Here is a 24,869-nt window from a genome sequence, read left to right as displayed (position 1 = left end):
TTACCGAGGTACCCTTTGCTTATGTCTCAATAATTGTTTTTGATCGCGTCGGTCAATACGTGCAGGCTTTTTAGGGCTCTCACGACTGACGTCAATTAAATTTGATAGAGACCATTTAGGAGATTGATTAAAAATCGATACAGAATCGATTGCGGGCCCTCGTAATAAATTCGGATCGGTACGCTCATTTTGTGAGGCGCGGATGGAATTTTAAGTTCACTTTTTCGAATATTGTCCGCGCTGCGTATTTGGCAGCACTTAATTATTCTTATGAAATGCAGTAAAAACTTTTAAATCGATATCAAATATAGTAAGTTATTTAATTTTGTATATTGTAATATATCTGTCATTGTGACAATCTTTGTAATAAAATAACGGTTTATTTCATTAGACATGGAATACAAATAATTATATTGCTGTATCCTTTAAAACTCATCATCATCTCCCCGGCCTTTCCTACTTCCGTAGGGTCCTGTACCCTTTATACTCAATAATCCTAAAACATAGTGTGAACACAACCTTATGTATAGCTTTATACAGGCACTTAAAATGCATTTTGATTTAATAAATTATTTTGTTTACAAATAAAATAAAAGTGAATTATGATTGATATATCGTTATCGTTTAAGTGAGATTCGATTTAAAATAAGCGTACAATATTAGTATAAATTTACATATTTATTATATCGTAACATTAAAAGGCTATAAACGGTGATGGTTATATTAAATGAATGTTCAACTGAAACTTTATCGAATAACAATCATCTTAATAGCTACATTAATTAGATTAAACGTAATTATTCCGTCTTAATCAAGATTGAAAAATCTAAATGAATATTTTATTTTATACGTGCTGTTGCCCGCGACTTCGTACGCGTGGTATTAGAAAACATACAAACTATATAAATTACAAAAAGCTACGTATCCCTCGGGAACTGGATATTTCTCGGGGATGAAGCTTATCCCATGTGTACTCCAGACTTTGTTTTATATCCGTGCCAAATTTTAATAAGATATGTTGAACCGTTGCAGAGTGATCGAGTAAACATTAAAAAACTAAATTAATGAATCCCACCGGAACCGTAACTATTCCAGGGATAAAAAGTAGCCTATGTGTTCTTCCAGCCTATGCTCTAAACCTGTGCCAAATTTTATGGAGATCCGTTCAGCCGTTTAGGCTACAAAGCTAACAAACATCCATCCATTCATCCATCTATCCATCCATCTAAACTTTCGCATTTATAATATTAGTAAGATCTATCAACTTTACAAGTCAGATGTTTTCGTTATTTTGTTCACGAATTTAACTGATGACTAGCTTTTGCTGGCGACTTCCTCCGCATGCAAAAAACAAAAGAAAGTAGCCTATGTGTTCTTCCAAACTATGTTCTACATCTATGACAATTATCATTCAGATTACTCTCCATAACATCGTGTGTATATTGTGTGCAATGTGCTTTGCATTGTTTATTTTACATTACGTTCTATAGTAAAAATATTGGAATTTATTCGCCTAAACAAATCTTGATATCCAAACAGACCACATTGGTTGTTCTCTTAAAGAATAATTTCATTTATAGGCTTTAAAATCGTTATGAAATTCATTTTAATTACCACATGCGCTCTAAGATATCTCGAAAGTAAGGTAAAGGTACAATTAAATATCAGGTAGCTAATAAAGATTCGACTCGGCCTCGGCGGAGCCTGTATCTTACCGACTAATTGCTCAGGTACCACTAGCAAGAACATTCGATTCGCTCGCGTTATTTGTCGTAATTTTCACGTCGTTGCGTATTGGGCACGCACTGGCAGTTTAGATGTTGAATTGTCATAGATTAAGTATTTTCAGAAGAGATACGTCTTTGAATGGTTAAGAAATTCTCTTGCCACAAACAGTAGTAATGCTTTTTCCGATAAAAGCTTTATTTTAATTCTCAGATTTAGCTTTTCAAATTTCAATTCAAATTTCAAATTTCAAAAAGGGAAACAGTATGTGTAAAGTCGAAAACTACATTGTTATTAATATATCAACAGGTTTACAAACAGATGTTTCACATTAAAATAGGGATATCATAAATACTAATAGGTAAAAGACTTTTAGTAAAGTTCAGTCTCGTCTGTATAAATTTAATACTCTTTGAGAAGACCTATTAGAGAAATGCGAACAATTTATACGTGTTATCAGTGCGCATTTAAGCGTATTGCACTCGAGACTCTTTCGCTTATAATTCGAGATATTAAATAAAGTTTTACTTATTGATTATGCGATTACAAATACATTCTCGTAATTTCCACCTGCGGCACTTTGATACGATGCATTTATTCAAAGGATATCTCTATGAATTAAGATAAGGGACTTGGAAATTAAATGTTTATGAACACGAGAGAGCATTTTGAGGTTAAAAGCAGTTTTATTTGATATTTCTGTTATGAGGAAGTCGTTTTGTTTAATTGTTATTTTATTATAAATGTATTTAGATGCGAGAACACTCATCATTTTTCTTATTATTGTTCTTTGTTCCAGATTCGTCATAGATTTGGCCTTTTCGACGAAGTTTGCACGTCAGGGGGTGTGCAAGTAAGGCATTGCAACTGGGTTAGATTTTTACGCGTATCAGAAAACTATGGACCTCAAGTGAGTCAATTGCTTAAACCTACGTAAGATTGTTTAAAATAATCTTGGCTTCAATTGTTTCATAAATTAATTTGTCGCCTCTAAAGAACATTTATTCATATTTAATTCATGAAATGGTTATGTTTAGTTTTAAAACGTATTTATTCAATTGTTTTAGGTAAATTTAGTGTGCACTAAAGTAAAGGGGGAGCCGGTATACGAAGCAGTGAAGCCCATATCAATGCATACGGAACTCATAGTTTACTATTTACCTGAGCGACCTGAGGAGCTATTCTTCGTCAGAATGAGGAACAATTTGTACAGACAGACGATGGACTCTATTTTAGAAGGTGAGCAATTTAACTTTAATGCATCATACTAAACATATAAGGGTCAATACACACGGACTACGATCACCAATTGTTAAATGTGTTATCAGCAGTATGCGGTAAAAGCTAGATAATACACAAATATATCCATGTTATGACCCTTATTAAAAAATACATAACATTATATTATAAAGAGGAAAGATTTGTATTTTTGTATGTATTGTAATTCAAGAACTACTGGTCCGATTTCCAAAAATATCTTTCATCGTTAGAAACGTCATTTATCTGCCAGTATCATAGGCATTTTTTTATTATCTTTTTTTAATTTCACATTGGCAAAGCCGCGAGCAACAGCTAGTCTATATTAATATTACAAAGAGTAAAGATTTGTATTTTTACATATATTCAAATAACTCAAAAACTACTGGGCCGATTTTAATAATTTCATCATTAGAAAAGAAATTAATCTGTGATGTATAAAAGATTTTCGTCAATGTAAACTGACAGTAAGGATGATAATATAATTAAACGTCTCAACTCTTTCCATCCCGTTTCACAGAGTAAAACTACAGAATAAATACCTTTAACTAATACAGTCTGAATATGTAATCAAAATAATCTACACGCGATACGTGTTGAGGTATTTATTATGGCTCATACAATCTTTACAAAATGAACGTAATGACTGAACGTTTCGTCCGTAACACGTACGCAAATGTATGCTTCGGTGAAAGTAGATTTATAGTTTGTTTTCTCGACATGTTATTCGATTTAATTAAGTGAACACATTGAAATTGTTTGGATACTCTTTGTTTTTTATATAAAATTGTTTGCTAATGAATTCCGAATTTAAATAGCCAGACAAACCCTGCTGTTTTCTAATCTGAGAAATAAATTAGTCACTAGTTAACGCTATTTTTGTTTTTAGTGTCAGATTGTGATAAGTTTGTTTGATTCTTTTGAAATTTAATGTTTTATAATCTTTAGGACGATGAGTTTTCGTCGACTTCATAAAATGCTTTGAAATGAATAATTAATATCTCAGATTAAATGAAAATTAAATCCAAGTTGCCACTTTATCAAAATACTTATTAATAAATCTGTTACTATATTGATTGAATACATCCATAGTTTTATTCGAGCGGCAAATAGAAAGGAGTGAATTTATTATCTGTGAATATTTTCGCACGCTGATAGGACAAGCGAATGGAATATCTAAAGATTGAGTTCGTGTTCTGCGACGCGCGGCGACATTTGATCGCGGAGTGAGATACACTACAAAGACACGTTTGATATCAGCTTAAAGATTTTTACTAATAAGTATTCATTTAGCATTTCATTTTATACTAGCTGTTGCTCACGACTGTCCACGTGAAATTAAAATATATAGCCTATGTTACTCAGTGATGACATAGCTTTTTAATGGTGAAAGAATTTTGAAAATCGGCCTTGTAGTTTTTGAGTTATTTAAATACAAAAAAAATGCAAATCTTTCCTTTTTAATATTAGTATAGAGTGTAGATTTACATCATATCGAATTGTAGTAAATTTAATGTTACAGAAGTTAAGTCTTTACATGTTAGTATTCGTTTGTATATTTATAGGTTAACAATTCCAAAATATGTTAGTTTAACAAATGTTGCGCTTAATGCGGTGTTTAGTAAAATTACAGTATACGTATTAATTCATCCAGCATCCAGTTGATATAAAGTGGTTCTACTTAATTCGCTTCTACTGTAGACACTTGTGTTAGCGGCACATATCAAAGTACATTCCGCCTTCCGCTGGCGTCTCGTTTCGGTAGTCGCGCGTTTTGTGATTGCTTTTTTATCGTGCTAAGGCAGCGGCAGACGTGCGGCGAACAGCGTTCTCGCTATTTGATTTATAGCGTGATATCAATTTAATGGAAAACAATTTTTAAAAGTTGACATCCCCTGATGCGGTAGCGTTTTTGAATAAATTATCTACGCGAATGTCATTTGTCTCCGGTGTCGATATATTGAAATTAACTTGTCTGAACGGAAACGATACAAGCGTTTTCTTTTAAGAATTCTTTATCAAATAAACTAGAGTAGCGCAGTGACCCGAAGTGTATTTTAGTTTGAGACAATTTAAAATATAAAGATATCAAAGAATGCCTATAAATGTTAGTAAGTAAATACATAAATAAGCGAATACTAGTGTCTTAGAAATAACAGTCATTATTAGATTGAATTAACCTGGTTTGTTAAAGTTTAACAAACTAAAAAATCTCTTATTTCTTTGACCCTTAAAAAGATTTCAACGAGTTCTAATATTATAATTCATTAGGGGTCTTCACATGTCTGTTACATGCACAATCTTTTAGTTACAACGAAATGTCAAATCTAATTGCATAAATATATGGACAGCCCTATCTTTCTACTCTAAAATATCAAAAGATATAGTAGCAACAAAAACAGTTTTGTCAGGAATAGACAATTGTTTGACATTTAAAATTTATTATCAAATTTAAGTATAAGTAGTATTTTATCTATAACTAATAATTATTTTAAACACGCCTTAAATCAGCAGTTATATGCGCTGCGAGATATCGCCGCGGCACCGTTTGTAAAGCAAAGGCAGATCCGATCGAAGACCATATCGATTCGAATGCAGCTGTCGACGGAAAGCCTCCATACTTGTATTTATATATCTTATATTGTTAAGCTCTAACTTATATTGGATTTAAGTTATAGAGCATTGTTTAATGACATTAATTCAATAAATTGGAGACAAACGCACTGCCATAAATGATACAATAGTAAATAGATAAATTATTAAATTCTCGTTTTGCTTAGCTCACTTACAATGTAAGATATTGTTTCATTTTCGCATCATAAGCATTTAGAGATACAATTTTGTATTATTTCTTACACTTAAAATGTTATACGTTGTTGTTGAGTTGAAAAAAAAAATCAAAACCGTTCCACTAGGGGCGGAGATATGCGGTAACACACATAAAAAAAATTACAGACGAATTTAGTACCTTCTTCTTTTTCGAAGTCGGTCAAAAAGACAGACTCAAAAACAAAAGAACGGAGTAAAATAGACTGAATGTGTGTATTTGCAAGTTTCAAACAAAAAGATACGACAAGAGTAATCTATGGAAATAGAATTAAATCGGCTGTCGGCTCAATGAAGATTGTCATCACTTTTACGCTTCGCTCCATATTCAGATGCAGACTAATTAAGATAACGATTTAGTAGAATATATCCTTCGTTTTTCATAATTCTATGTTTGCTTCATATGTATTTAATCTAGTGAAAACTCACAGCGAATAACATTAAGATCTCCGTAACGTTTCTTCTGAAATTGTTAATGCAACTAAAACGGTGGCCTCAAATCATAAAAATAATAGACATTTACGATTCAACATTAAAATATATGAGACTCGTTTCAATATATTGTATGTCATAAATACAGATTGTCTACACTTCTACAATAACAATTTTACGGTTGTCAATTATTATCTTAATTATGCTTTGCTTTGGATGTTTTTAATGATGAAAGCGTCTCAATTTATAGGTTCAAACGAATCACTTATTGATTTATTATCGTTCGGTTGAATAGAAAACTAATCTAGATTTGGATTGATTGTAACACTGTAAAACTGTCTAGACCGAAAGTTTTATAGTTCTTGATATATTTTTAGTATGAGAAATCATATTGAATTCTAGTTTTCGCCTGCTATTCCACCCAAGTGGAATTAAAAAAAACAAAATAAAGTAGCCTATGTGTTCTTTCAGACATCTACATATAAATTTATTTGACATCCGATCAGCTTTAGGCTACAAACTCTAACAAACATCCATCGATCTAAGATTTCGCAATTATACAATACTAATATTAAGAAAAATTTATTCTTAAATATTAATAAAACATTTCCTTCGCAGATTCTCCTTTAGATCTATCCACGTCTCTTCTATCTCGAGTACTATTGCCGATATCACCGCCATCTGGTGCTGAGGATGAGCACAAATCGGTGTCCGGAGACTCTCTGACGTCATCATCAGCAGGCTCATCGAGTGAACTACTAGAAATGACGCCTAAAATACAACGAAGGCCGGCGAAATCTGAAAGAGCGTTGCTGCCTTGTGAAGTGTGTGGGAAAGCTTTCGATCGACCGTCACTGTTAAAAAGACATATGCGAACTCACACAGGTATAGCATTTTAATTTAACATTTTACAAAATTTGTTACAAATACATTAAATGCCTTAGTCAGAGAAATTGAAAATAGCCAATGTACAGTAGCGGAAATCCGCTGTGTTCCACTTCTGGAAAAAATACCTTGTTCACTGCGACAATACAAACTCCGTCTCTTCCTACAAATAACTAATTAGATAGTCAGTAAGTAGTGCAAACAATAATAAAAATAAACAAGCCCTGTATAATTTTTTTTTCGTACGGACACATTTATAAGCTCAGTTGTATTGGTTTTAATTACATGACGCTTTAAAAATGTTAAAACGATTGTAGTCTTTAAATTAGAACACGGCCAGCTTTCCAGACTATACACATAGAAATTTATTTCAGGTGAAAAGCCTCACGTGTGCATGGTGTGTAACAAAGGGTTCAGCACATCAAGCAGCCTGAACACTCACAGACGGATACACTCCGGAGAGAAACCACATCAATGCCAACATTGCGGGAAGAGATTCACTGCGAGTTCCAATTTGTACTACCATCGGATGACACACATAAAGGTACGATATGCGTCTCAAAATAGTAATATATTTTCAGATTTAACGCCTCCAGGATACTGTTTCTACGGAATCAGAACAAAAAAACATTGTAACGCGAAGCAATGATATAACATAATTTGCTTGTAATGCTTGCTGTTATCAGCTAAATGGTTTGATCGTGTACAAATGCAGTCATTGTATATCAATATTTGCTTCGAATCCCTTTCGATTTTTCGATCGTGTGTTACAGGCGTTAAAATTTAACGGTTTTGTTCAACAAACAGGGATGTTAAAATAAGGTTATAACAGTTTACCAATATATACTCAAATTACTACCGTATTCACATTTGAGGATAAGTCTTAGCTAATGTCTAAAGCTAAGGTTTTTAGTTTAGTTTAAATAATTTTATTGTACAAATTTTTTTAATAAAAAAATGTAGTATGTAAAATGTAAAATAAATCATGATAAATAACATAAGAAAATCATATTCAATTTCTTGTACATTTTTCTCAATCGCGGAAACTTATATTCACGAACACAATCGGTTTGCGTAACTAAATAAAAACAGGTTATCCTTGATAAGACAATAGATGGTGCTATTACAGTTTTTTTTAATGATAATTCACATGCTACCTTAGCATATCCTTTTGCATTACATTATGCGATGTTTCTTATAATTACATTTTTTCATATTTACGTGTACATTTAATTACCCGCTTGTAATGTTCCGTGACAAAACATCATTTCGCACCGATCCAAGTTAGGGTTTTTTGTCCGTATCTTATGCAAGAATGGTAAATAAATAACATTGTTAGATAAAAATTTAATTATTAAAATATATATTTAATTAAACTAACATAAAAAAAATAATCCAAACATCTATCAAAAATGTTCTGTATCAACTCTTTAAGCAGTTTTTCTGTAATCGAACACTGCAATCTTTATTAATTTATTTGTTAAATTTATAAGTTTGAAAATCACAATAAAATTAAAATTGAATTTTCACGTTTTTGTCACAAAAACTCTGAAACAAAGGCGATATTTTCTCAGAATAAAAAGTTAAATCTACCAATTTAATAAGCTATGTTAATATATTCTGTAGCGTTATGTACAGGTCGGTAAAGCTTTATGAACATTATACTGTGATGTTACCGTGCTCACTTCCCATAACGCCCCTTAAAGTTTTTACTTAACTATGACCTCATGTGTCCGCGACTTAAGAAAATCACACAACAGTGCACGGTCAGTGCGCACAGGGCTGTCAAAAGAAGTAACTTAATTTCTGATTTTAATTATAAATTACAAATCGTGTCCTTGTTCACTTAACTAGTTGTTTTGTGCATTAAGGTTTAATAACTTAGTTTTTTTTAGATTTATGTTTACCGTTGTATTTTATTTATTTGGTATTTCTATATATTGATTGAAATAAACAAGAATTTACTAATGATAGAATCGCCATGTAAGTAAATAATTATATTTCAAACTAATAAAAAAAAAGTTTTCGTCTTGAACAAATTTCAATGTCATAAAAAATGGTCCATTAAAATTAGGGTATTAACGTCCTGACAGCCCTTATTTCTTAAGGAGCACCTGTGGTCACAGGTCTAAGGCGTAGTAAGGGCCAATGAATTACCGGGTCAGGTCACCGTGGGAACAAGGGCTGTGATGCATCGATGCGAGACTCTTGCGACATGAATTAAATAATTATATCGATTTAAGAAATTGGTATTTATCCGGACTGTTTTGTATGTAATGTAAATCCTAAATATTAAAAAAGAAGATTTTAGTAATATATCTTTACGCAGTAATTTTAGGGTACTAAAGAGTCTTTTCACGAAATATGAAAATGTCTTATGATATCATTAAGCCAGCACAGTTATAAGTCTTAAAAAATTGCACCAAGAGGCATCACATCTTCTACGAGTATATCGCGTTAAAATATTTTAACTTATTTACTCTTAAAGATTGTAAGAAATTAATTGTACTTAACCTAATGGTCTACAAATAAAACACACAATAGTATCAATTGAATTTAATATATCTCTATCATATTTGTTATAAATAAACAGATTCATATGTTCATAAAAAACGGTAGAGCATCGAATGGCGCGGTCATCTCGGCGCGGCGACGGTTCACACACGAGCGTGTGAAGCCACGCTCCGTTGGTCGCGACGTCTTCAGTATCAAGACACGGTTCCTTGCTCCTTCGTGGGAATAAGACGATTTCGGATATTTACAACGTTTTTCGGTTTATACGTTGGTACCTTTTTTGAACTGTATTTAATTTTGTAAACGCTGTACTGAGTAATTGGGATTATTCCCAACCTTCACCCCGCTCTGTCCCCACGTAAGAACAAGTTAGGTTAAAAAGATTCATCCGTCCCACATTTTGCGACAAGGGGACGGTTAGAACTTATTTTATTTCATAACGGTTCCAATTGTCACCTTATTGGTGATAGGGGACTAAAAGGTGGGACGGATGAAACTTTTTATTCTCACGTGGGGACAGTGTGGTTTGACTGATGGGAATAATCCATTTATCACTAATAGTCTAAGTGTACATTTGAAAAAAAAATGTACTAACCATCATCAGCTTGCCCTTATCCCTATGAAGGGTCGACACAGTATATACTGCTCTTCCATACATTTCTATGAACCGTTATAAAATCTATCCTAAGTGACTGTCTTAACTGTCTATGACTTGTTATTATTTAAGATTTTGAGTGCGGTTTTACGTTACTCATTTTATACGCAAATGAATATCAAATGTCAAGGAAATGGGTTAAATTGGTCTTTACCGCATGGTTCATGTAACTCTCAGTAATAATGCATCTCTCACAATGGCTAGATGCAAAGAATGATACACAATAGAATGCAAACACATTATATTCTTCTGGATGAAATAATAGAAACACGGGAACTGTGAATAATAGAATATACATCTCGAATATTAAAATAAAAGTGTCAATCCACGGGATTATTACTACGATTTAAAATTGAACACCATTTGTATAGAATATAGCAGACTAAATTAAAAACAAAACAACAAAGCCAGAAACCAGTCTATCTCTTTTTACTCTATTTAAATTGAAAGGAATCTACGAGTTTTCGCAACAACATAGGGTTTGTAAGTTTCGTTACATTTATCCAAAAGCGTCGACGCAATTTGCATGTCGCTGACACTCTGATCTTGTTAAAGCTTCGTTATTTGTTCTCTGTCAACGCGTCTGTCACTCCTTCACCTTAACCGTTTTGTTCTAACAATTGGTGACTATAGGATCAAGTTTCTAGCGAGATTTGAACGGGTAGAGTAGAAAACAGTAGAAAAAACGTATTTTTTATATGTTTAGTGTATAAAAATTAATTGTTTCTTTTCTATAGAACGTAATACATCCAAAGAAAGTAAGCATGCTAAGCCATAACGAGTTTTTCTTGTTTTTTTTGTAAGGTTTGAATTTTTAAGAAAGTTCGTTAAAAATTGAAAGCATTTGTTGTAGTCGTGGTATTGTAAAAAGGATTTACATATTCAAAAAACGAATTCCCGCCTTTACAACCGGCGCCATATTGTTTTATAATCTCATTAAAGGACCGGTGTGTTTCGTTTGACGCACCTGCTCTCGCAATAAGGTTTTAAAAATCGTAAAAGTAAAAAATCCGTTAATTATATTTAGGTAATATCAGTTTTTATTACGAGCGAATTTTTAAAGTGCGAACATTAAAAAAATGTTGATCAACAAATCCCGAGTGTTAGACATTTTTTATGATTACCACATCATTGTTTTAAGATTATTTTACAAAATAAGTCTCTCCCTTAGTGACCAATAAAAGTTTGTGTATATGCAGTTAAATTCTTTCGAAAAAGAGTCATCAAATTAATTCTGGGTATCTGAAGTTTAACTTATTTTGTCATTACTTAGCGATTCATTAGTGCTATGTTAACCTGAGTTTCAAAGGAGTAAAGTACTATCGAACTAACACACTAACGAATGGTTAAAAGTGCCTGGGAAACCGGCCATAAGTCTTTCACATTTTATCAAGAAGCGTTTTGCTGAAATTTATGACATAAAAAATAAAATGAGATAATTGCTCAAGTACATCATAAATCTTAGCTTAGGGTAATAGCTTTTTACAATTAAATTAGACAGGCTTTGCTCAAGTCTTTAGAAAATTGATTTTTATTACTATAAATACCATTAACATTTGCATAATCAAAGTAAAACTCGCTATTACTAGTTTACATTTAATTTAGTTAATGTTAATAATTAACATTTATCAAGTAGATTATGTACTCTGTACTTAACTGCGGCTTAAAAGTATGTAATAACGGATATTGGTCATTTACCGTGACATATAAAAGTAAGTCATAAATAATTATTTGAAGAAATCAAACGACAAAATGAAGTAGGGATTTAAGAGGCAGGAAGTCAATCAACACGTTTATTGGTTCAATATACTTTCGAAAGTACAGTCACCTTTGTTGAAGATGTCCCATATTGAATGAGACATTCGTTTTAAAAACTTTAAATGTCGGTCGGTCTTAAACCATACAATAGTCAGGATTGTATTATAGTGATGCACAGTATTTAAATTCGATAAATAAATCTAAAACATTCTTATTGTACATTGTCCGAGGTTAAGCGTAACTGTCTTTCTGTTTTTTGTAATTGTAATACTACGAACGGAGGTGACTGTACTTTATCCACGATTACAAACTTCTAGTTTGTTATGACCGTATTACGACGTAGTTTGTACTCTGATTGGTGGCAATATAAATTTTCTATTGAATATTTTTATCAATCATCGGTTCCACTAACGATTATTTGACGCAATTAGACTTGTTTGCTCTCGGCGAAGCAAAGAGATTTTTGTTTTGATTGAGTCATTTAATATGTAGTATTAACTTTTTAACTATTGGTTAAGTTGTAAATGAAAATAAGAATCACTAACTAGGTATTTTTTTTTGTTTTAATTTCTGTCTTTATTTTACTTACGATACAATTTTAACGTGTTTATTAAGTTTTTTTATGAGCGTCGGTGGTTCAGTAGTTTAAGCACTTGACTTGTAATCTACAGATCTTGGGTTCGAATCCCGCTATGTACCAATTTGATTTTTAATTTTTCGAATTTTCATATGTACATAATTTACTCGTTGTTACGGTGAAGGAAAACATTCAAAAACAAACGTTCAAACAAATTCAAAGATATGTGTGAAGTTAAGCAACCCGTACTGGACCAGCGTGGTTGACTATGACCTAGTCACCCCTTATTAAGTTAGGTTCCGAGCCATCGGTGGGAAGGTATAGTGAGCTGGTAATAATGATTTAGTTTTTGAGTGAGAAGTCGAAAACATTAAAATTGAAGATTTTAATTAAGCCATAGCCGACTTTTATTGTTTCAAATCACAAATGAGAAACTCATTAAGAATAAAACCTCTTTTAGTTTCCTTAAATTGGTAATTTTAATTTTATTAAGCCTTTATAAAAAACCATTTGTTTAAAGTATTACTTGTAATTATTTTTATAGCTATTCCGAATTAAGGAATTTTTAAAATAAAGAGAATAAAAACATAAATTCAAGACACAAAAAATTCACGAACTGCAAAGTATTTACTGCAAACTTATCGCTAAATAAACCATGCTTTGGAAAGAAATTAAAGAAAGTTTTGAAGAAAATTCATGTTCTAATATTGAGCTATGACATGCGTGTGTCTAAACCGGATGAAGCAGCACACTATAATACAACTATTGTTTTAACATTCTTTTTTTAATTGTCGACTTCACATCAAACAGTCATCAAGGATCGCGTGCCGTCCACGCAATAGGTTCAACAATACACTTGATTTACAAATAATGACCAATGTTGTATCGCCAACAATCATAATTCATTTTAATCAGCCACACTGAGCGTGTGCCGCGTCATTTTGTTAACTACTGTGACCACCTTTCTCGTATTTCGGAGACTTATATATTTCGCACAGCCGGGTGCCGTCACTGAATGAAAAGACGTGAGTAACAGTTGTAAAATAATTAGTTTTAAAAATGTCTTAGGAAAGTTTAAATAATTTGACTTTTATATTGTTTGTTTAGGTGACAATATCGCGGGTTCCACCTTTAAATCATATCAATAAAAATAAACACGAATGCCTTAAAAATCGTAGCTATTACTAACGAAAAAGCATATTCAATATTAAAACCGATAAACATCATATCTTTCTAAAAATAATTTCTTAAACCAAAATTAATGAGGTGTTAAGTTATCTTGTTAAAAATTTTTCAAACATTACTTTTGTTATGTTCCTTTAAGGTCCCGAATTAATAAATCTTGCTTGGTCACACTAGTTGTCTGTTTTTATTGCTATGCGACGCGTGCAGATAAATACTATTTTCCGCTTCATTTGAGCGCAGTGTCGGCAGAACGTTCGCTATTCGTAAAAAATGCAGATGTGTCAATCGTAATGGCGAGTTTGCGGAACTTACCTGTAATTGCTTGTAAAACAATGTTTATTACGGTTCAGCCACATTTTATCTTTAGATTACAGCTGTTTAAAAATGTATAAAATCAGAACTTCTTTTAAAAAAAAATTAGTAGTATTGTTCTGAATAGGACTCTTTATCAAGTAAGAATCATTGCTTTTGAAGGAATAATTCTTATCTGCATATTTTATTACCAAACTAGCTGTTGCCAGCGATTTCGCCCTCGCAATATTAAGATAAAAAAGTAGCATATAATATGCCCTTCTATGTCAACTACCCTTTAGTGAAAGTCCGCTCGAAATCGGCCCATCCATTTCGGAGAATACCCGAAACAAACGCGGCTTGCGGACAGACAGACAAAAAAATTTAAATGCGATTTACGTTATCAGCAACGCAAATACCTCATCTTCAAATACATCATATTACAAACAGATATTCCAATTATATTATATGTATACATGAAGGATATTATGAATCTAAAAGAATTAGCAATTGATTTTTGATAATTTGATGGATGGTGTAACATTGTCACTTGATAGAGAAGTCTTTAATTAAATAGAAGGCAATACTTCAATCATAGTACTACACGTGGCTTGTGACATTATCTTTTAGTGGCGGCACGTTAAATGAATATTAAAATATGTTGTGGAGACGTGTACTTAGTGCAGACCTTTTGGCTGGGCAATTCAGAGTCGTAATTGAATTCAAAGTACAAGGAAATTTAAGACTTAAGTCTATCGACATAGATGCTATTTTAGTTTAAAACATGGAATAATGGAAGCCCTTTTCAATCTTCTTTATAAAACGCTTAAGCTGTCAACTTTAAAATTCCTGTATACGATCTTGTAATCTTATGATACAGTTATTGATTTATATTTTAAATTATATTATTTTTCCTTTGACATAACATTTTAAAAAATATTTCTTTTTGAAAGTTGAAGGTTACGAAGTTGCTGGTATTAACCAAGTTTGACAATAACATATAAGTTCACATATTATAAAGAATCAGTTTAATTTAATCATAACCAGTAAGACCAAGGAAATATATATTCCTAAAAAAAGGCAAATCAAATCACTCCTAACTCCCAAATTAATTATCGTAAACAAACTCGGCGTCGATTAAATAAAAAGTCACTTATAAAACGCATACAAAATTGAACCCGGCTCGGTCAGCGCGATTGCATCGACCACATAACACTATCAATCATGCTTTATCGTTCTTTTGCTGTCCGTACTGATTAAATTATTCCACGGAGACTTAATGAAATAGCCAATGGACTGGGCTGAGATCACACTTGTTATCCCAACCTTTGGAATCAGTTACCTTTTTTTAAGTACAAGGTGACAAACGAGCAAGCGGCCAACATAATTTGCCAAAATAGCGGAGCGACCGCTGCCCATAGACTTCCATAGTTAAATATACGTTACGATCCATTGTTTACATTACATTTAGTTTTAAAAGAATTAATTTCGTTCAATAAGTAAACGGTATACATTAGTTGAAGTATGAGATAACAAAATATTTGCACCAATTTATACGTATTTTATTAACTTTTTTATCAACGCTAAGAAGGTTACAGGGTGTTCAATATTATCAAATACCATAACTATTTTATTAGTAGTAATATGAGTAATATTTTGCATCTACGTGTTGTGATTCATATATTGCAGTTTGAATTTCACGGTGATCCATCAAGGAACTCTTTATTACTTAGCAATAAAAAGTCCGTGGTCTTCGAGTGGTCCGGAGACGATCATAACTCGATATAAGATACGAGGGACCAATTAATGTGGGTCTTGTCTTAAGATTCTACCGACACTCCGATATTGATTAGTCGGGTACTGAGATAATTGGGCTATAGTTATTAATTAGTAAAGGTTAAAAGATTAGAACTGTACTGATATTTATTGAGGCATCAATAATTATTTATTCAAATAGACTGTAGAATTCGAACAAAATAATTCTTACGTAATCGTCCCCTAGTTTTTTATACGCGCTACTTAAATGTCACCTTTTTTTTAAGTTTGTTCTATATACTTTGCTCCTATATCTAAAACTAGCTGTTGCTCGCGACTTCGTGACATTAAAAAAATAATAAAAACAAAGTCTATTTTACTTACTTAACTTTAGCAACTAAAATTTAATTTCAGTAAATTGTTTCTGATAATGTGGTTATGCACCTAATCGTTAATTTATCGGTTTTATATATACTTGTTCTATTTTCCTATGTAATTGTGTGGTTAAGTTAGCTGTTCTGTATACTTATATAAATAAATATGTTACACTGATAACGTTGCTTGTAAATGGTGTAAAAAAAAATAAAATCGTCCCAGTAGTTTTTGATTTATTTCAATACATATAAAATAAAAATCTTTTCTCATTATAACATTATTATAGTTAAAACCATTTCTGCGTATTTATAAAACAGTAGCTTTATATAATTAATGTAACGATTTAAGTTCTTACTAAGTCAAAATCAACTGCATGTATTCGGTTCGGGCAAAAACCCTAACGATACGGTAACCTAATAGCCCCGCACGCGAGTTTGCGTCGCATCAATTTATTTTAAGTAAATTAAGCGCCGGGCTTTGAATTTGCATTCGATTTCCATAAGCCGGCGCTGCGTATCAGCTGACCATACGTCACTGTACCGAAGAGATACGAACCCTCAACGGATCGGTGATCGAACGAACGATTTAGCTATCAAGAGTGGATTATACGGAGTGATCCTTTTTCATTCATTTAAATTGATAAGTCTACTATTAATAATTCGAATTAATAATAAAAATAGTTTAAATCGGTGATGTGTAAGACATTTCAAATCTAGATTTAATATTTCTTTGTCTTTTTTTTTGAGTTTTAAAATCCAATTTTAATATTTCATACCGTATTATTAGTTTGTTTCGTGATTCAAAAGTGCGCACACACCGTTGATTAAACTATCGCACGACTGTTTAATTGCGCTTTGATTCCTATGAGCTTATATGGAGGTACGGACACTACTCGAATTTTAGTTGTGCAACTAAACAATCGACAATCGCAACATTGTGCGACAATTTAGTCAACAGTGTGCGCCCGCTCTAAAAGATTCCTTCATTATCTGTACGTAAGACGGGCCAGGTTTTTGCCGCGCGCCGTGATTTATCCAACGGAAATTGTCAGACAACTAATGGTTCTTTGTTTATTGATTTATATATTGCAATATTCGGTAGCGAGAAAGGTCGAAATAATGTTGGGATACGTTTTTTTTGGACCAAGTTGATTAAGCCACTGGGGAAGCAACCCGTCCGTATAAAATATGGCTTACACTAACACGCTTGAATACATTACGGGGGCACTTTTTAAATTGGCCCGACTATAATTATAGGTTCTTTGATGCGTGTAGATTATGGGCGGGCTAGCGAAAATTAAATGGGAGGATGTATAGAAACGAAATTGGATTATTGGACTTGATTAACATATGATCAGAGGAAATGAAGTAACTGTTAATACTCACACCTATAAATTTATTATTTCAGTGTTATTTAATAATAACGACTACTGAAAATATGCAGTATTATTAAATAGTTAAATAAACAGAAGTTTTAACAGATGAAACCTCTTTTACCATACTTCATACTGATACTTTTCATGCTAATATTATAAATGTGAAAGTTTAGATGGATGGATGTTAGACTTTGTAGCCTAAAGTTGGTATAAATGTAGAGGATAGCCTGGAAGAACACATAGGCTACTCACGTTTGTTTTTTTTTTAATTCCACGCGAACGGAAGTGCGGACGAAAGCTAGTTAAATCTAAATAACGTAGGTAATATTTAAATACTAGATAAGTAACAATAGTATTAAATCTATCATTACTAAAATACTAGTTATTACTAAAATACTAACTGTTGGTCGCAACTTTGTCTGCGTAAAATTGAAAAATAACCTATATCACTAACCGATCAATTACCTTTGTATCGGTGAAAGACTTTTAAAATCGGCCCAGTAGTTTTTGAGTTATTTGAATTCATACCAAAAATACAAAAATACAAATCTTTCCTTTTTAATATTAGTATAGAGTACAGATATACGTATCATTTAGTTTTAAGATTGACTATCAAAAAAAAAAAAAACTATAAAATAACAGGAATTAAAATCAAATACATTTTGTCTTCGTAACAAGTAACAGTTCTTTAAATGCTATAATATTGTCTAATTATCGTGCACTGGTTTTATAAAGAGGGAGGGTACCCGGTTATTATAATTCTATTTCATACTCCGATATTAATATTGAGAGCTCAAAAGTGGTTATAATTGGCCACAATCTAAATTCAGACTTAATTATTGTATAAAATATGAAAACTAGTTTCGCCCGCGACTCTGTCCGCGTGGAATTAAAAAAAAAAACAAAGTAGCCAATATGTTCTTCCAGACTATTCTCTACATCTATACAAAATTTCTTCGAAATCCGTTCAGCCATTTAGGCTACAAACTCTAACAAACATCCATCCATCTAAACATTCGCATTTATATTAGTATGATTTTGACATTGAACAATCACTGTTATCAATGAAGTAAGAACATACAAGATTTATTTCTATGAATGCTTGTTAGTCATATACGAGTACATTAACATGTTAAGCGAATGTTTGGCACCCATTTTGAAGTTACGGTTAAACGTGACAAGTTAATTTTTTTTTATATCGCAAGGTAACACACGTGCAAGCGGCCACCTGAATCCGCCAAAATGGTGAAGCGACCGCTGTCCATAGACATTCGCGAAGGTGATTGCGTTGCCTACCCTTGATAGACGAAGGATGAGCCGCACATAAAGAGGATATTTTCTTTTCCCATGCGTCTCCTCCACCATCACCTCCGGCATCACACTCATCAGACGAAATGCGGAATTGCACCCACTTCACCCCTGTCTTCTGTATGGTCGTGGTATTGCACCGGGCAAATCAATCCATTCGTGCGATGATGTTAAAGTGGGCTCTACCACTGTTAAAAAAAATAGAGATTTCAATAGAAACAAATCTATACTAGTGTTAAAAAGAGGAAATGAGAGTTTAAAAAGTGTTAATGTATTTTATATGTAAGAAATCTCATAAAGTACTGGAGCGAATTCAAAAAATTTTAAACCACAAGAAAGTTACATTAAGCTATGTTTAAGTACTATTATTAATTTTAATTCCACGCGAACGAAGTCGCGACCAAAAACTAGTTATTCATATATTGATTTTCAGTTACAGCATAATTACTCCTTTATCTATGTTTATTGTATTTTTATTACAGAACAGATTTTATATGCGTGCTTCCTAAGCTTTAGATACAATTTATGATAATGAGAATCGTTAGTCATTTACCGTATTCTTACTTACTGGGACACTTGTCATTTGTGTCCATCTAATGGTCATTACACGAACTACCGCAGATGCTCGGTAGTTCCACTTAAATACCGTCAAAATTGGTAGAAACATTTACTTTTAATGCTCTCTAATCTATGCCGCTATTGTCTAAGAATTTCTTTATTCATTTGGTTATTACTATTGTGGGTAATATTTGAATTTAGAACAGTTTTAAATACATATTCTTTGCGTAATAATTGTGTTTTGGGGAAAGAATTAAGAAATTTATCGCATGGATAATAATTGCGCCTAAAAAATCAGTATTCAAACTTTAGTTTGTACAGATTTTTGACCGACTTCCCAAAAGAAGGAGGTACTCAATTCGTCTGTATGTTTTTTTTATGTGTGTTACGGCATAACTCCGCCGCTAGTGGAACGATTTTGATAATTCTTTTCTTATCCGAAAGGTAATGCTTGCAGGTGCTTCCCAATTTTTTTGGTTGATTTTTAATACTAGTAGATTATGGGACAGTAGTACACAATGCGCTACCTACTAACTAAGGTTAAGGGCCTGTCTTTATTAATATTCTACCTTTTACAATTACATAATTAAACATTTCAAATATCTCTTTCTATTGTCGGTTTTGTTATATTACAAAACATTACTTTAAAATAAAAGAATGTTTAAAAATTTCAATTATCCTGTAGTAATGTTAAAAGTGCCGCATCATCTGAGCGGCTTCAACGGCAGTCGGTAGAACTTCTGGCCTGACCGCAACTGGTTTGTTCACCGCACGCGCATTATAAATTCATTTGCACGCTCTACGCATGATGTGCAATGTCATGACTTTGATTATATTGGATGTGATGATTATTAGGCGTTTTATTGTCTTCCAACATTGATTCTGTTTTGTTTTCTTTTTTCTGATCATTATCTCTGTGCAACATCACGAGCTGCTTTATTAAGCTTTACAATGGAATGTTGAATCGTTGTTATTTTGTCGATTTTTTAGTTCATGAATTTTAGATGGTGTTGTTATTAAATCTGATTTGTACATTATGCTTAAGGGACTCACTGTCGAATACTGAATTAGTGACACTTTGATAAATATATAAAGAAATAACAGTTTAGCAAAAAGAAGCTGTTAAACATTAAAATATCGGCTAAACATCGTTCAGATTGTTAAACGTAATTAAAAAAATAAAGCATTTGACGACAGTTAAATTTTGTATGAATAGAAAAAGCTGAAGTAAATTTATGATAAATAACTAAATGATTTTTTTTCTTCAACAGGAGAAGCCGCATAAATGCAATCTATGCTCCAAGTCTTTCCCGACGCCAGGAGACTTGAAGTCTCACATGTACGTGCACAGTGGATCCTGGCCCTATAAGTGTCACATCTGCTCCCGAGGATTCTCGAAGCATACCAATCTGAAAAACCATCTATTTTTACACACCGGTAAGTATTTCTTATAGGGAAATAACACACGAAATCTAATATTGTTAAAATCAGATGTTATTATAGTAGAATAAAACGTTTAATTCAATATTGTACAGGTAGAATCTATGATATATTATAAAGAGGAAAGATTTGTATGTTTGCATGCATAATTCAAAAACTACTGGGCCGATTATAAAAATTGTTTCACCCTTAGAAAGTTAATTTATCTTTAAGTAACATGGGCTAATGCTTTTTAGTATTTATTAATTTCACGCGGACGAAGTCGCGAGCAACAACTAGTTAATAATATATTTGATCTGAATTAAGAGAAAAAAATTAAATAATTAAATTTGAATTATCTGCACCCGATTCAGATTATTTTAATGAAGGAGAAATGCTTATGGTTTTTTAATTATTATTTTTTGTTGCAGCGAAACATCAACGAAACAGCGCTAGGGATGCTACCTGAAAACTTTTGAAGATGTCGCTTCGGTGTACATATGTATTTCCCGTCTTATGTATATAATGAACAGTATTTAATCATCTACGGTACGGTATATAAATACATACATTTACGTATGGTACAAATATTACTAACTAAGTTTGTAACATCTTGTTACTTTATAAATAAAAGTGTGATATTAGATTAAGTAGATTTAAGTGTTAAATTATTTTTATAAATATATAATTTAGAATAATATATTATTTGGAATAAACAATTAGTATTTACAATTGGGTTTTTTCACTTTAAATTAAAATAATAATTAAGAGCCAGGAAGTTATCTTTGTTGCAGTTTTTTTGGCTGAACGTCATAGAGCCTTGAACTGAAATATTTGTTCAGGATTTTTATGCACATAAAATTAATTTACCTTGTAATCACTATAGGGATAAGTTATTACAAAAGTGTTTGAAAAGGTTTTTATTGGTAAAGTTTTTAGTGTATTTAAATGGAAGAAATATTGTGTATAAATTTCGAGATGAATTATTAATTCGCTTTTTTTTACAATAATCGTAAAAATAAATATGTTGTACATAATCGGTAACTGTGTAAATATATATATTTTCAGCACCACATAGTAATTATGTGACAATTATGTTATTGTAATATGCTTACATTGTGTACGTATATTGTGATGGGTTCCGTCCAAATTAAGTTTATATACGAATTATTAACTTATAAAACTATTTATATTTCAATAAGCTTATTAAATATATTGATTATGATTCATAAGTATTCTTTTATTTACACATTGCCTACGAAACTTTCATGTCGATAATGAAAAAAGCTCATCTAAGTTATAAAAATTACAAATGGTAAGTAACATAAAGTTAAATCTTTAAGTAAAGAGACAGAAGGATGAAAATATGCAAAATAATACATGAATATATGCAAAATCTTACTAATTTCACTAATATTATAAATGCGAAAGTTAAGATAGATGGATGGATGTTTGTTAGAGTTTGTAGCCTAAACGGCTGAACGGATTTCGGTGAAATTTGGTATAGATGTAGAGGATAGTCTTGAAGAACACATAGGCTACTCACTTTTATTTTTTAATTCCACGCGGACGGAGTCGTGGGCAAAAGCTAGTAATATATTAATATACTAGTAACATGACCCTTTATAATTTCCAGACAAAATAGCTTTTATTTAACGTATATTTTCTTAAATATTTTTTATCTAGGTCCAGACTAACCTTATACACATTAAATTAACGCAAAACGTAATCATAAAAAATATTACATCAATTTACAAATGGCAGTAATTTAAATTATAACTAAAATAAAAATAATTAAATAAAGTCTTTCTAAAAGTCAACTTTTCAACATAAATCGAGAACACTGACAGGCCAATCACAATTTACCACTTGGAATATTTATAGAGAGCATTTTAAATATAGAAGCTACGTTCAAATACCGAGTAGGCGTCGCAACACGCGAGCCTCGTACTGATTTGCATAAAACAACTTCAGTTGGCGGTATTAAGTCTTAATTGTCGCTGCCGCGGTACAAGCGAGGTCCTGTGGGACGGGACACGCTGCCAGGACGATAAATGCTGCAGTAACATTTTATTTGCGCAGGTACCAACGGAAGGGCAGTAGTTATTAATGCCTTAGTAAAGCTCCAGTTCTAGTGAAGCTCCTGACTTACGGTCACATTACTCCGTGTCCTTGATCACTCGATAGTTAATATGGTTAGGATTTATTAAAGTTGTAAGTAGTTATTTTAATAACTTAATAAACATATATGGGTAGGCAACGCATCTGCAATCGTGGATGTTTATGGGCAGCAGTCGCTTTCCATTTAGATGGATTCCGTTGGCCACTTGCTCGTTTGCCAACTTGTATTATTAAAAAAAATTATATCTATGAGTCTTGACAGTTCATAATTTTTATGATTTTGTTAAAAACTTTAAATTGATTTTGAATTTGTTGTAAGATCTTTATGGATATTCTATTCTATTACTTTCAGTGCTAAATGCTGATGAAAAAACGGAATCTGAAAAGCGTTGAAGTCTTTTATATGAAGCGATTGAAGTCACTAACTTTTACATTCTGTATACTTTAATGTATTGTAACAACTTTCGACAACTAATATAAATCTATATTCACAAACTTTACTACTTTATTAAGTTACTCCTTCCACTCCGTTAACATATCTGTATGAAATAGTTAACCAATATAAATTACTTCATACTTTGGTCGAATACTCACAGATCAATAGAAAACCAAAGAACAATATTAGATACTGCTTAAACTTTCACTTGTGTCTGTACGTCTATAAATTACTAACGTTAAAATATAATTACCAATAATTTAACGATGATTAATGGACCCTAGTTGGTTGTTAGCAATGTTATATGATTGTATACATGATGTTCTCATTGAGTTATTTAGAACATAGATATATCCATATAATCTATAAGGAATGTGTAGCAAATAAATAGCAGTAAAGTATTTTTTAATAATCAATTTTAACTCATAAAAACAAAATGTAAACGTTAACTTTATTCTGTAGTCCAAGAATCCGGCCGTGCGGAATTAAAAAAAATCTGAATTAGTACCTTATACTCTTCCAGATTCTCTATGCTCTACATCTGTACTAAATTTCAGCAAAATCTGTTAAGCCGTTCTAGAATTACGTAGTAAGAAGGAGATTATTAAACTAAGATTATGTAGGACTTAAAACATTACCCAAACAAGCTTTATTTTGTGGGTCACATCTTGACAATTAATAAATTACATGTTTCCTTACATCGATTATGATTTGGGTGGTCTTATTTGGACCACCTAAACGCTTCACAAAAGTACTTTCATTAGTCATTCAATTCATCAAGATGTCTAATTGAGTTGTTCGTTCTGAACTGAACTATTCACGATAATGTAATACATCAGTGGCCTACCATCTTTAAATCTTTAACACAAAGGTATAGTAGATGAATAGAGTGGGCGAGAGACAAAGAGTAACACAGACTTATATGATATCATGAGTTCACAGAGTGGGCATTAGTAAGTAAAGGAATGAATTTTGAATTTCTTTTGAACAAGTGTTAAATAATAATTATACAAAGATCAGTTCACGATTATCCCTAATTGGCATAATTTCGACAACATCCGGTTCGCGTAAGTATTCAAACTTCAATTCAACTTCTAAGAAAGGTTCTCTAAGTAGAAAATAATACGAAACTAATCATAATGAAAATTATAAGAAAGTAACATCAGTCGAAATAATGGACTTAAGTATGAAGCTATAAACAATCTCCTATTGAAATAATAAGCAAGTGCATGTTTATGAAACAATGCAATTTATAAAGCACAGCCGATGTAATTCTTTCTACATTCCCGTTGTATTTTTTGCACTTATCGGACAATCAGAAAAGTATTGCATTCACAATTCAAACTGCGATTACAAAAAGCTCGATTAAACCAACAATTTAGATCGGCGCAGGCGCACAATGCCATAGATCGCGCCA

At 32.0% G+C, this 24,869-nt stretch overlaps 1 protein-coding gene across 1 annotated transcript in view; it reads left to right on the top strand.

The window, feature by feature from the left end:
- The window catches only part of LOC106111510 (zinc finger protein 177-like), a 59,983-nt gene extending 37,927 nt beyond the window's left edge, over positions 1-22,056 (top strand). Inside the window, exons 2-7 of the mRNA XM_013293627.1 lie at positions 2,525-2,635; positions 2,793-2,964; positions 6,859-7,125; positions 7,500-7,669; positions 20,748-20,913; positions 21,327-22,056. Of these exons, the coding sequence (XP_013149081.1) occupies positions 2,525-2,635; positions 2,793-2,964; positions 6,859-7,125; positions 7,500-7,669; positions 20,748-20,913; positions 21,327-21,364 (924 nt within the window). The 3' untranslated portion in view covers positions 21,365-22,056. The remainder of the gene's footprint in view (positions 1-2,524; positions 2,636-2,792; positions 2,965-6,858; positions 7,126-7,499; positions 7,670-20,747; positions 20,914-21,326) is intronic.
- The last annotated feature ends 2,813 nt before the right edge of the window (positions 22,057-24,869 follow it).

This window comes from Papilio polytes, unplaced genomic scaffold (assembly GCF_000836215.1).
Source record: "Papilio polytes unplaced genomic scaffold, Ppol_1.0 DF824158.1, whole genome shotgun sequence".
NCBI lineage: Eukaryota > Metazoa > Arthropoda > Insecta > Lepidoptera > Papilionidae > Papilio > Papilio polytes.
The sequence above is the reverse complement of the archived record's forward strand: the minus strand, read 5'-3'. Positions and strand labels throughout refer to the sequence as shown.